Below are 14,491 nucleotides of genomic sequence, written 5' to 3'. Positions count from 1 at the left end.
TTTTTCTGTAACCAAACACTTGTTAAGGTTTTTAAATAATCCAGTTACAAGCTTCACCACACTCTATTATGTAAGATCACTCTTAGCCTTCTCAAAAGACAAAAGTTTAGGATAAGAGACTGTGTGTATTCAAAATTCATAGGTCATCATCAACTATACTATAAAAGCTATAAGGCAACAGAGTACACTGTTGAGAATACACCTAGCAATGAAGATAATCCTTGATTACTTTGCTTCATCTAGCTCTGTCTGTTTTCCTTTTGGCTAAGCCAAAATATGATTTCAGTTTGATAGAGCTCCTTTGTTTGAAATCTGCTGGCTGCTGTCTCCTCTTTCCTTCGCTCTCTCAGTCCTGGGGAAAAGAGTCACAACCTCAGTGTTCACTTTCATGGTGCTCTCTCTAGCTAAAATGTCTCTCTCTTCCTCACCTCTTGGAAGAGGAGCTTCCAAAGGCTCCTTTCTTGACTCCTCTCCAAGTGTTTACACATCACTTCTGACCATCACGGCGCTATCTCCCTTTTGCCCAACTTTTACCCCAAATTGCCAGATTAACTTCTCTGTTGCCTGCTTTAATGAACACATTTAGGTTGCTTGACTCTGACAACGTTGTCTAATGATGCCTTGGTTAAATGTCATAGATCATATTATAAGAAATGTTAAATTCATGGTTTTCTTTGTAATGTCAGAATTATTCTCTTTCTGTGATTATCCTGTGAGAACCAAACCTGGTTTGACAAACAGGGCAACAGAAGCTGAGATGTTTAGCTTCAATAATGTATCTTATCCTTGTTTGTTTTCTGAGGTCTTCTTAGGCATTCCTCCCACAAAGTCACACCTTAGAAGTGTGTTCAGAAGCTTTAACATAATTTCTATTGAAATCATTAGACTGACATAGTCTTTCTTCTAAGGGTATGCTAAAATATTGGGGTTTATACTAGGTTTCTAGTATATATTTCTTTCATAAAGATTTATAGGCAAACTAAAAATCCTGTTAAATCAGCTAATCTCCCTTTTTGCTTACAGAGATGCTTTCACCAGAAATTAAAACATTATCCAGTTACAGATTTGGCACGCTTCTCTTTTTCAGTGTTTCAAAGTATTTGGCCTTAATGAAAATGATACATTGACATGGCATGCTGCACGGAACAATTGTATTAATTTTGGAGGAAACCTGGCTACTATATCAAAAAAGGAAACGCAAGGTATAAAGTACCAATGTTCTGATCCTGGATGAGCCATCAAGTAATTCTTGATAAACAGATTAAAACAGATGTTACAATATATGCTATTATTTATGCCATATTAATATAAACTTATCTTGAATGAGAAATTTTGCTTTTGGAAAAATGTTTGCATAGGTTTTAGTGCCTTAATTAACTTTTAAAATCATAGCTTTGGGGTTAAAATACAACACGAAGGAATTTATACTGTTCAAACAGTAAGATTTATATAAGGGGCCCGTCATAAAATATCCATATTTTAATTTTTTTAAGCGTACATATAAAAATAACACACAAAGGGAGTAATATCTAAACCAAATCGCTGTGCACCTAGTTGCTGAGCCAAATGCTGTGGGTCTCAGTGGAGAACACATCCTCAGGCAGCAGAAGGCTCCAGTGCTGGAGTCCCACATTCCCCTTCCCCTTGTTCTGTTGGACTGCATCCTGCTGGTCTTGCTGCTCAGCATGTTACAAGTTTTTTAGTGAGGCCTCATGTTTGCTCAGGAAAGGTAGTTCCTCAGGTCCTGAGGGCTGCACATGGACCATCTCCTAGCTCACTCCAACAGTGCTTGTGGTTTATACTTTTTTCAATAGCAGAGGAAGGATATTCTTTCAGTGGAAAGTCAGTCTAGCATCATCTTGCCTTCCAAAAAGCTGAGATTTCAGTACATACATACTTGGTTAATAAGTAGTTTTATTTGTGTTATGCCTGTTTAGAAATTAAATTATTAAGTCTGGTTAACAAAGAAGTTACCAAAGAAGAAAAGGGAGTGCACAGTCTGTAGACTCATTTTCTATGTGTCAAGGTTTAGTGTGCTCATGTTAATTTCTGTAATACCATTAAAACATCTTCCCTGCTTCCTCAGATGATGAACAACACAGAAGAATGTATACATAAATTCCTTAAAAAAATTGAAAATAATTTTATGTATCAAAATTTGCCCATCTTTGGGTTTGTAAATACTTTTTTGGACTTTGACATCATATGACTATCTATTTTTTAAAACTTTTATCATAAGATTACCACCTTAATAAAAAAGAGAAAAACAAAACTCCTCATCCTGTTTCCAGGCACTCTAGAGTCTGCACTGTTGGGGAAAGCTGCATACAGTTTCCCTCCTTGTACAATTTGTCTTTTTTCCTTCAGCTTTCCTCATGTCCCTCTTAAAAAATGCCGCAACTGATGCTTGGATCGGACTGAATGACATAAATCAGGAGCACACATTCTTATGGACAGATGGAAGCCCAGTTTACTACACAAATTGGGCAAAAGGTTCCCGAAGTTATTATAGTAAGGTAAACATTAATTTCTGGTTATCACTCAAACATTATAACTTTGGTAGATGAAAGTATGTAGCTATCACTGTATTTTCCGTAAAGTTTCTTTTATGAAGATTTTTGGTGATCTTGTTGCTTTTGAAAACAGAGTAATCATGTAACAGATCTACCTTCACACTTTTTTTTCAACTTCTGTGTTTTGTCATGAATTTTTTGTTATGAATCTGGACAGACTTTGGAAACATTATGCAAAACTCAGACAAGTGAACATTTTCCTCACTTTACCATGACTGAACAGAAGACTCAAATAAACCATAGCATAGCAGTAACTGTATAATTTTAGGATTATATTGAGTATTGATAAAAATACTCAGATAACTGTGTATATTTACATTTCTTGGCACTGAATTTATTAAGATAAATGCATTGAACAAAATCCTCAAAAGAAGGAGACTCTAGATCTTCCTTTCTCATTTTTATCTTCTCCCTCTATCAAATCTTCTTTCTGAAAGATCTCTTCTTCATGCTTTGAAACTTTCAGCACTGCTATACCATTTTGTGTTTAATTGCAAGACAAAACTGAATGTTATTCAATGATTGTAAAATGGCTAATGTAGAATACTGTACTTTATAGTACTACTCTTCTACTCCTGTGCTAGCTGTACCAAGTTTCTCTCTTTTTTATAACAGAATTGGTTTGAGCCCAGCTAAAATGGGGAAAAGTCATGTGAGGTCTGACCTCTGCTGCCATCCAAGCTAGAGCTGGGTTTTGGGATCTCCAGGACTTCCCCATTTCACACATCTATATGCTTTCTGTAGAAGGCTATGCCCATTTCCCTACACAAGTTGTTGCTCCACATACACCTTCCTTCACTTGCAACCAAGACCTGGGACTACTGCCCCTCAGGGGTTTGGAGGTAGCGTAAGTTTAGGCTGATATGAGGTGGGGAGAGCAGCTGCCTTCTACCTCAGAAAGCCAAGCAGCGTCTTCTCATGCTGTGGGAGGAAAAGGTCGGTGTTAGGTTAATGGTTGGACTAGATGATCTTCAAGGTCTTTTCCATCCACATACACACACACACACACATGCATGCACAGAGATTATATACTTACAGCTAGTCCCAGTCATTCTTCTTGCCTCTATGTTATGTTTTGCCACTCCCTCCATCATCCAATTACAAACTTTTCGAGGGCTGAGTTGTAAATGCTATTATCATATTACTGCTCCTGACCACTGCTTGTATGAGTTCATATATATGACCTTCATATTATTCATCTCTGTGTGTCTGTGTATGATAAGTAAGTCTGTATGTCCAGCAGGAGTAAGGATGTTTCCTATCAATACCCATTTTTCTTGTTAATCTCATTTCCCCTGTAGGATGACTGTGTCTTTATGATGAAGAACCCTATTGAACAGGCAGGAAAATGGAAAGATCAAGAATGTAAAACAAGCAAAAGCTACATATGCCAGAAAAATTCTGGTGAGTTTTCTTTCACCACTTTCTAGTACAGCTGATTTATTGCGGTTATGTCAAACTGGTGTTAAAAGTGACTTTCCCATATTCAATCCTATTTTAACTGAAATTAATCTGACAGCATCACATGCACTATGGAACATTTTAAAAAAAAGAGCACCCATTTTATTTTTTGGAGAAAAGCTCTTAGCCTTTCCTATTTTAAGGACTAGACCAGTAAATAAAAAAAAAAAAAAAAAAAAAAAGGCTACAGATCATCATGTATTTTACTATTTTGTGTCATCAGGTGGGAGTAAGAGAGAACAGTACTTTATATGGGTAAATTCTTCAAAACTGAAATTCTACTGTTATACTTAAAAGCACTGAAACTTCTTTATTTTGAAAAACTGCCCTGCTTGATTTCCTTTACAGTCTTACTCAGGCAATTTCATTAGCAGCAGTTATACCCCTCTGCTTGCTTATGTTGTGCTTACCATAACCTGTTCCTTGTCAGAAATACAACAAATGCTAATATATCATGGAAAAAGTGGAGGAATTGTTCCCTTTAATGCCCTACATCATTACAGTATGCTCTGGGAAGGTCTAGAGTTTACAAGGCATGTTCCTGGAGGTGATACAGATATTTATGTTAAAAGGTCATTCTGACAGGAATTAGAAAATTTTGTCACAGAACATGAAAACATGGCTTTCATCATTGCAGTGATAGTTGGGACACATCTTAATTGGTTATTCCAGTCCCTCCTCATTACTTGACTACCCCAGTACTCTAGATCTTCTCTCAGTGTTATATGTCTAGCCAATATAAAACATTTGACTTTTCTTTTTGTGTGGTTGGTTGTTGCAGACCCCAGACTGCAAAACTCCCAACCCATAATTCCAATGTTTGGCTTTAACAATTATGGCAATGACCGCTATGCAGTCATCAACTACAAAATGAGCTGGGAAGAAGCACAGAAGAACTGCAGAGATCAGTTTGCAGAACTCGCCAGTGTTTTGGATCCTTATGTTGAATCTTACCTGTGGTTACAAATATTAAGGCATGGGGAGCCTGTATGGATTGGTCTTAACAGCAACACAGTGAGTCCATCAAATGCTTGTGACAATTATACTGCTACCCTAGACTGGCAGAAATCAGCCATATTTCTTGCTCAGATGTTGACAAGATCCACTGCTGTGGTCACTGTTTTCTCCCATGTGAGTGCTATTGGTTAGATCTGTGTATGTGTGGCAGGTATCAAAACCTTGCTGAGGTGCCTGACTTCCCTCCACTTCAGGGGTTTTACACATCTATATGTTTGGCCATAATGTGAGAATTGCCACAGCTCGCGTTTCAAAGGCCACCAAGGATATAGCTGCATTAGACAGTGGTTTCAGCAGTAAAAGAGACTATGGAGTTTCCACTTCCTGCGCCATGGTCTACCACACACTCATGTGGGGGAGCATTGCTGTTTGCAAAGACACATTGTGGCGCACACCACAGAAACAGCTTGGGTTAAAAATAGTTCTTTCTTCATGAGGTTATTTTAAGTTATGTTTTAATTCACAGCCTAGCACTACAAGATCTTGTGCTGGGCAATAGGGGAAATGGCAAGGTGTAGCACAAAGGTGGGAGCACACCTCTGGCAATGGGAACACCTTAGGCTGGCTTTTGGAGCTGAAGACAGTGCCTTGCGAAAAACTGTCATCAAACTCAGTCAGCAAAGACTGGAAGGGTCTGAGAGGGGAAGCATCTATTAAGGACATGTAAAAAGAACATGAAAAAAGATGATGTAGTTGGATATTTGTGGAACTGGAGTTGTGAGGAAATCAAGAGGAAAGAGTTAGAGCCAGGGCTTGGTGAGGCACAGGACTGAGAGAGGCCACAGGTGCTGCCGTGAGAGGAACTGGAGCTGCACTTCGGTGAGAGCAGGCACTGGAAAACCAGGATTACACAGGAATCTGGGATGAAACACGGTCAAGGACTTCAAAGGAAAAAGGACAGGAAAGGAACTGGCACAAAGAACTAAAAGGGAGCCTGCCTCCAAAGATTGCAGGAAGAAGGGTCTAGGCTGCACAGGACAGGGTGACAGGAGCCATGGATGTGACTAATATTGGTCATCCTCTGCAAATAGTGGTGAAATTCACTGAAAAAACCCACGCTTAGCTCATCTCTAGTAGCTGGTCCTTGCAAGAACTAGAAACCTATCACAAGCCCTGTTAGCATGGGTGGCAGAGGTCTGTGGTGCGTGCCCCATGAAAAATGTCATCAGTATTCATCTCTCCAGTGGAACATCTGCTTTTTCTGTTTGCTTTCTAATTACATAGAGAAGCCTGTGTTAGAAGAATGGTAAGAATAGTTTCTCTGCAATCTTTAGTTGATCTGTGTGTATATGTGGACTCCTTTGATCAAACCTTCAACTGTATATTCACATTTGTTACCACAAGAACCTTTGCCCATTTAGTGCATGAGATGGATGGTGTGAGTTGAATAACATAGATTGTGTTCTAAATAAACATCTGTAGGACCACTGCCCTAACTGCTGTGGAGAGTGGTAATCTGGACCAGACTTATGTATTCATGACAGAGGATGAATTAATTTTGTGCGAGAAACTGTGATTCTGGTTTTTCCTAATTTTTGCATACCTTCAAGGGCAATCTTAATGTTCTTTCAATCTAATTCTTGTATGTGACATAATCTTTGTTGTCATTTGCTTTTAGACTCGTGGCCATTACATATGGTCAGATAGAAGGAGGAGCAGGTATCATAACTGGGCCAGTGGAGAACCAAATAAGAACACAGCCTGTGTCTATTTAGATTTGGATGGTTTTTGGAAGACAGCATCTTGCAATGAAACATTTTTATCTCTCTGTAAACAATCTGATGGTAAGTTGTGAATGAGAGAAATATGATTTGGGAGACTGGAATTTGAATTAATGGCTTTATTTGAATTTAGCTTTTCCTCATATGCAAAGATTGTGATGGATGGTGTATACCTTGTGATAAACTACTGCTTTTGTTGAGGAAGACCTCTCAGATCCAGTCTGTCTTGAATGATTTCCAGGCATTTCATTTCACAGGCCAGTCAACACATGCACATGAGAAAGAAAACTGCAATATTTCATGCCATATGCAATATTTCTTTTCTGCATCCTTGTTTCTCAAGAACTGCAGAATTGATCAACTTTAGCCTAACTATAAATATATTAATTATATATTTTTACATTTGAAAGTATCTTTTGTAATATTGGAAGATAAGAATCTCCTGTCAGTGTAGCAGCTGAATCAATTAATTTATATTTGTTGAAAGCATAAGAATCCTGGGAAGCTTCTGCTGGGATACTTTAGAGCTCAAATATTGCACCTAATTTTCAAACATATTTTAAAATATTTATGAAATTTATGATCTCTGCATCATACTTCATAGCATATTTTCTATTCATCTAAATTCTGCTTTGACTTTAATCAGGTGATACACTAGGCTACTAATACTACTTTTACTTGGTTTAGGATGTATGTACAAGGACAGGTACTTGGAACTACTCTGACTGATCTTGCTACAAACTGGCTGGACATAAGCCACTGCTGGTGGTGTCAAGATCCTTTACCTATACTGACTCATTCCTCATTCTGTTTCACAAGTTTTATGTAAAAATTTTTTTGCCTTGCTGAAGACAATTGCCATTAGACTGGTGTGAACCTTTAGCAGATTGGAGAACTAGCTCCAATGAGTATAGTTTATTACTGGTTTATCATGTTTGGTTCAATCTTTTATCAATAGCTCAGTCTATGGGATATTCCTTTTCCTGGAATCACTATCAAATTGGTAGGGCTGATGTGTGGTACAGGAGTACGTGTTTCTCTTAGCTTTTAGGACTCCACTGAAACTTCTTTGTCTTCCCAATAGAGTTAATCCCTAGTGAGCCACCACAGCTTCCTGGGAAGTGTCCTGAACCGAAGCGTGGTAGATCTTGGATTCCCTTCCGTGGCCATTGCTACTATGTTCACACCACTTCTGAAGAAAGCTGGCCTGATGCTTCTATGATGTGTATTCAAATGGGTAAGTCCCTTTTTTTATTACGATATTTTACAGGTTGTTTGTGTGTTTGTTTTTTAAATCCAGAAACAAGAGATAATACATAGATTTGTGTGTATGTATATCAATTATAAGCTACAGCTAATTTAAATTTATTATCAAGCTTTTCTAGTATATGAAAAAGCTGATCACAAAACATATCATGACTGTTTACTGAGATAATTAATTTCTAATGGAAAATCTTGCTGAAATTATATGCAATATTTAATTCACATTTTTAGGCGCTTCTCTGGCTTCCATAGAAGATTCAGCTGAAATGGACTTTCTCTTACTTTTTTTGTCTCCACTTGCAAGTGACTTCAGAAAGTTGTGGATAGGACTGTTCAAAAATATTGATGGTAATTATTTCACGATGCATACCGAGATGAAAATAAATACTAAATAAACAGAGAGAATACTAAATAACACTAACATACTAAATACTAACATTAATATACTAAATATTAAATAAATAATCAGAGAGAAATCAACTGTTAAATGTTTAATAGCTTTTCTGCTAAAATACTTAAAACATAAACCACCACGAGGTCTACTCTTTTTGTATCTTTACTGTAACTAGAGTATATTTCATTCTGTAAAAGGTTCTAGCTTAGCACTGCAGTAGCTGATTAAAATATTTCCTGTCACCTTTTTTTTAACTCAAATTGCTTGACATTTAACCAGTGTTAGTCTTTTAAGAAAAATGTTGTCTTGTAATTAAAAGCTGAGGCAGCCTTAAATTGAAATTTATTTCTAAACAACACAGGGGACAGCAACTCATATGAGCTACCTAGCAACATATCTTAATTTAAATTTCAGGGATTTTTCATAAATTTTTTGGTGGAACCTTTTATTTTCATCCAAAAATATTTCATCTTTTAAACTTCAAATTTGATCCTGTTTTCTATATCATTGTAATTCTGAAACCTGTTTTTCATGGGAGACTTTGAGGGTATATCTCAAGAGTGAGGGTATATCTCAAGAGTGAGTCTAGACTGGGCTACAGTGAGTGGCCTTGACCATGGCTGCCCAAGTCCCCATCTCTCACCACCAGCAATGGCAGGCACCTTGTCGCATGGTGGGCCAGGTTCATATGTTCTACTTGAAAACTAACAGTACAAAAGCAGTGATTTGTTCCTGACCTGGTCCACTACACTGCCACACTGTTACATGCAGTGCAAGCAGAGGCAAGAGGAAAGTGTAGCTTTGGACGGGAGACAGAGGAGGTATCATTGAGGCAGTTGCAAGTTATATCATGATATGCTGCCATGAAAGCACACCCTGAGGGAGCAGAGATGGTGATTATTCCTACTTGATGGGCCTCAGCAGGAGATGAGCAGGTAGTTATTATTAAAGAGAGCTGATACAGTTTGAAAAGAGAATTGATTAAGCTCTATTAAAGCAGCTATTCACTGATCTTGGATACACACATAAAGAAAATCTCCTGAACAATCTGGATCCTTGAACTACAGAGCATGGGTCTCACAAGTGCTCTGCTTTTCTTAAGGCTCCCAGACACAGGTGAACCCTGGGCAAAGGCTTCAGCTACAAGTCCTCAGGTAGCCAGGGCATGTCTTCCTTATATCACTGACAGCCATGGCCCTGAAGGCTAATGGAGTTAACTTTGTCTGTGAACATTTACATTTGGTACACTCCCATCTGAATATCTCTGGCTGTTAGAAGAGTGAGACCCTTCTGTGATGCTAATTTAATCAACTAATAAATTCCATATCTGATGTCATTGTGACCTGTAGACTAGAAATGATTCTTCACTTCATTCACTCACTAGATAATACTTTTCATTTTAGGGGAATGGCTATGGACAGACAGAAGTGCTGTAGAATTTGTCAACTGGGAGAAAGGAGAACCTACAGTAATTTTTGATGAACACTGTGTTGACATGGATGTGTCAAGTGGAACCTGGAGGAACTATTACTGCTCTGCTGACCAGAATTTTATTTGCAAAATCCCAAAAAGTAAGTTCTGAATTTCTTTGCACTGGGTTATTTTAGAAGTAGTGGTTAATATGCATCAAGCCAAACTGCTTATGCAATGGGTATGCTTTATGCATTGATGGTGATGCATGTGCATCTGCATCAAAGTGAAGAGTAACTTCTGTTAAGGACAATGAGAAATAATGTTGGAGAAGAACCTAAGTCATTGTTTCCCCCTCTCAGTTTAAAAGCATTGATTTCCTGACATTTGCTGTACCCTGGGGTAGGGGACCCCATATGACCTGTTGAGAGTACGGAGAAAATTCAGTGGTTGGAGTTCAAGGGGCAGTATATGATGAATAAATGACTAAACTAGTGCTGAGAAGAGTCGGACATTCTTCTGATAGCTAAGCTGAGGGCCAGCAGTGCATAGTTACTGCGGTCCTGCAGAAAGAAGGTAGGTACTGCCGATGGGATTGGTACCAGTGAAGTGTGCTGGGATCTGCTGGACGACCAAGCAGAAAGAATCAAGTGAGGGTGGGCAGTGGGGCCCAATTAATTTCTCTGCTTACACAGGCATAGGGAGACATGCCAAGACAACCAAACAGCATAGTGCATTTCATTTTTAATGGTTATTTGTGGCCCTGTGGTTTTTTGGTCAACCCATACAAAATCTGAATGTGTCACAGGCTGAGGTGAGTCCCCCTTGCGTGCACAGCAGCGTTGCATAAAGCATGAAGGAAGTAAATCTGCACACATGCAGCTAGTGTGAGGCATTGTATACACACAGATTCAGCTGTGTTTGAACACATCAGCTGGGAGACAGTATGAAATAGGGCAGACATGTCATTGGCAAACAGATCCTCTGCACAAATATAATAGATGTAATGTAGAATCACTTGAGTCCCCTGCTTGTGGATCTCCACATGTTGGCAGGTTGACAATGGAGTCATCCATGAGCTTCGTAGGGCCCAGTCAGACAGTCCTGCAAACAATTAACTGAATCATATTCCTCCAGCAACAAAGGGAAAAAAAAAAGGTTGCCTAAAAATACAGCTTAAATGCTGTTAAGTACAATTGTGCTTTTGACTTTTGCAAGTGTAAAAAATTGAGTTCTTCAGTGTGAGATGTGAAGCCATACACTGTGGAAGTGTAAAAACTTTGAATATCTGTCTTCCCTACCAAAAAAAGTGTTCAAAGCAATTAATAGTGAGACAACAGTTTGTTAATTTTTTTTTAAACAAATATTTTTAACAAGAATATTTCATGGATTCAGTCTGAATTGCTAGGGAAAATGTTTTCATATATTTTTCATGTCCATGTACTGTGTCCAGCTCTGGGGTCCCCAACATAAGAAGGACATGGACCTGCTCGAGCGGGTCCAGAGGAGGGGTACAAAGGTGATCAGGGGGATGGTGCACCTCCCCTGTGAGGACAGGCTGAGAGAGTTGGGGTTGTTCAGCCTGGAGAAGAGAAGGCTCAGGGGAGACCTTATTGTGACTTTCCAATACTTAAAGGGGGCTACAGGAAAGATGGGGAGGGGCTCTTTGTCAGGGAGTGTAGGGATAGGATGAGGAGTAATGGTTTTAAACTGAAAGAGGGTAGATTTAGATTAGATAGAAGGAAGAAATTCTTTCCTGTGAGGGTGGTGACACACTGGAACAGGCAGCCCAGAGAAGTTGTGGCTGCTCCCTCCCTGGAAGTGTTCAAGGCCAGGTTGGACGGGGCTTTGAGCAACCTGGTCTAGTGGAAGGTGTCCCTGCCCATGGCAGGGGGGTTGGAATGAGATGATCTTTAAGGTCCCTTCTAAGCCAAACCATTCTGTGATTCTATGATTATTTAAAATTTGATAGAAATGCAAAGTAAAAATTATGTATGCAGTTTTTATTTAATCTTTAAATGATTGCTTGCAAACTGTGTATAATATATATATTTTTAAATTTTTAAGTTATTGAAGTTGAGCCAACCCATGATTCACCTGTCAATAAAGGTAAGTTTGTTTCCTATAAGCCCATTAAACAGAAATTTCAATAACTTTATAGGCATTTATTATTTACAAGTAAAATTGCCCCCAGAAAAGTTTCATTTAAATATCCATTTAACTGTCACAGATTATTTTGTTTTGAATCTGTTTAAAAGTTGAGTTCTTCTCTCAAACTGGATGTCTTATTGATTTTCTTTTTTCTTTACGAATGGTATACTGTAGTACAATATAATGCTCCTTTTAAAAGGAACATAGAAAAGATTGAGCCCAATTTTGCATTGTCCATCCAGAACATGCATCAATTTTAACTGCTGTTACGGTTGTTCAGTACTTTTACAGTGCACTCAGTTGGTTTACTTAGGAGATGTTTGTTATATGCAATAGCAGTCTTTGTCCATTTCTAGTAATTGTTCTGTTTTGTCTTTCACAGCATCAAAAAATGAAGCTGCTGCTTCATCTGCAAATAGTTTAGGTGGGATGATTGTTATACTGATCTTCCTTCTGCTAACAGGAACTGGCCTTACATTCTATTTCTTCTATAAAAAAAGACGTGATCGACAAACAGTTACAGCCAGTTTTGACAATGCCATATACCGTGGTGATGCTGAATCAAATTGTCTTGTGACCAATATTGAACAAAATGAGCAGGCAACAGTTTAATAAGCATGGTAATCTTGAGCCTGATTTTGAAAGGAATTAAAGCGCTGGAGTACAAGAATTCTTAAGGCAAAGCAATTTTCTCCTATGGAAATTCTAGTTCATTTTGCACAGGATGCTTCTTGCTTTCTGTACTAGCAGGAACAAGCAATCTTGCAAGGCAGATCCATGGATCTGCTCACAAACTCTAGTACCTGGGCAAACTGTTGAGCATACGCATAGACCTGGAGCCATGCTGTGTAAGTGAACACTCAGTTCCAGTCTCTGCATGGGTCCAGCATCACCTTTAGGCACAAGAGGAACCATGCTCATCACAGACAACTGTGAGAATATGCTCCTTAGCATGTTCCAGAAAGTATATCTGGATCTGTAGGTATCCTGAAAATGCCACCCTGATCTCCAGCGTAGACTGGCAGAATTGCACAGGACGGGACCTCCAAGTACTGGTGCAGGTCCCTGCTCGAAGCAGGACCAGCTCCCTGGCTCAGCCAGGCACACTGCTCCAGTGCTGTGGGTCTACATCTTCCTTTTGCTACTGAGGTACCCACAAAAACCCTTCCTGTTGCCTGTAATATCTGAATTAACACATTTTCCTCCTCTATATATGACTGATAGAAAGGAAAGTGCAAATTTTTTTTCTTCTGCTATAATTCTGTAACATAAGAAACATAAGCAACTATAATAAGAGGTTGGAATATATTGTGAATAGAAATATTTTATCATTTAAATAATAGAATAGGAATCTCAAATGATTCTGCAAAAAGTGTGTGTGTGTGTGGGGGGGGGGGGGGGCAGAATAGGCAGGATAAATTATACTTAATTCCTACCTGAAAAAATTACATAAGATTTATTCTTGAAATCTCCAATGCCAGTAAAGATTTCATACCTTTTTAGGCCATTTTTTCAAAGCCTAATGGGACTTACCATTAGAAAGTCTTTTCTAATAACCAAATTCCTGCTGGCCAAGTCGGTTTTAATTCTTTGAGTATCATTCCAGAGTTCCATCATGATGGAGATGACAGCATTGCATGTCATACTGGTCTACTGGTATATTCTCTGGGTTCATAAACCCAGTATAATAATACAGTAGACTCACATGTAGGGTTTTTTTTTTTTACTTTTCCAGTGTATTTTATACCAAATGTAAACAAATGACTCAAAGCTCTTAGTTTAGAGAAGGTCCTTATTTAATTTGATATTTTTTGATATTTTAGTTTTTTGACAGATTTTAATTTTGTTTAAATTAAAATATTTTGCGTGTGTATGAAATGCATGTAAATAAGTTTTTATTCTATGTTGGTTCACTAAATGGGCATTAAAAGGCTGTTTCTAAGTAAAAGTTTGTGTGTCGTCTTAAACAGAACAATTTAGCATAAAGTAAAAATAACAAGAAGGATGGATGGGATTCTTAAATTTCTATACACAAATGAGCATCCATTTGTCCTCGTCTAGCATGTTCTTAAAGGGCAGTAGCAATTTGTCTTTACTGTCCTGTGAAACAGTGTGTCTCATTGTTTCTTTATCTCTGACATTTGAAAGTTTACCCTAATAAACATCTAATGAAAGTGGTGTAATTTAGGACTACTCATGTGTTATACTGCTCTAGCAGTTTCTGAGACAGATTCTTATGTATTTGATAGCTCTTGTCACATCTCCTCTCCGTATTTTCTGATAGCAACACTAGTTCTTCCCTTTTCACTTCACTGACTACCTCTTCTAGATCTCTGGTCCTTTCTGCTGTTCCCTTCTAGACCCTGCTCTATGGTATGTAAGTCCTTCTGACAGTACAATTTCAGGTGAGATCCTAACAACAATGAGCAGATCAAAAAGATTAATCCACCATTGTAACACTTGCTATAAAGGACCCTCCTGTCTGAATTGTCTGAACTGAT

General features: G+C 38.3%; 1 protein-coding gene across 2 annotated transcripts in view; it reads left to right on the top strand.

Moving 5' to 3' along the window:
• The window catches only part of LOC141927363 (macrophage mannose receptor 1-like), a 33,149-nt gene extending 18,976 nt beyond the window's left edge, over positions 1–14,173 (top strand). For both annotated transcript variants that reach the window (XM_074834545.1, XM_074834551.1), the window contains 10 exons: positions 1,088–1,202; positions 2,368–2,516; positions 3,875–3,977; positions 4,816–5,048; positions 6,670–6,835; positions 7,857–8,009; positions 8,267–8,383; positions 9,833–10,000; positions 11,907–11,948; positions 12,373–14,173. In XM_074834545.1, coding sequence (XP_074690646.1) covers positions 1,088–1,202; positions 2,368–2,516; positions 3,875–3,977; positions 4,816–5,048; positions 6,670–6,835; positions 7,857–8,009; positions 8,267–8,383; positions 9,833–10,000; positions 11,907–11,948; positions 12,373–12,602 — 1,476 coding nt within the window. In that variant the 3' untranslated portion in view covers positions 12,603–14,173. The remainder of the gene's footprint in view (positions 1–1,087; positions 1,203–2,367; positions 2,517–3,874; positions 3,978–4,815; positions 5,049–6,669; positions 6,836–7,856; positions 8,010–8,266; positions 8,384–9,832; positions 10,001–11,906; positions 11,949–12,372) is intronic.
• Positions 14,174–14,491: the final 318 nt, after the last annotated feature.

Source organism: Strix aluco, chromosome 1 (assembly GCF_031877795.1).
Source record: "Strix aluco isolate bStrAlu1 chromosome 1, bStrAlu1.hap1, whole genome shotgun sequence".
NCBI lineage: Eukaryota > Metazoa > Chordata > Aves > Strigiformes > Strigidae > Strix > Strix aluco.
This window is presented reverse-complemented; position numbering and strand designations above follow the sequence as displayed.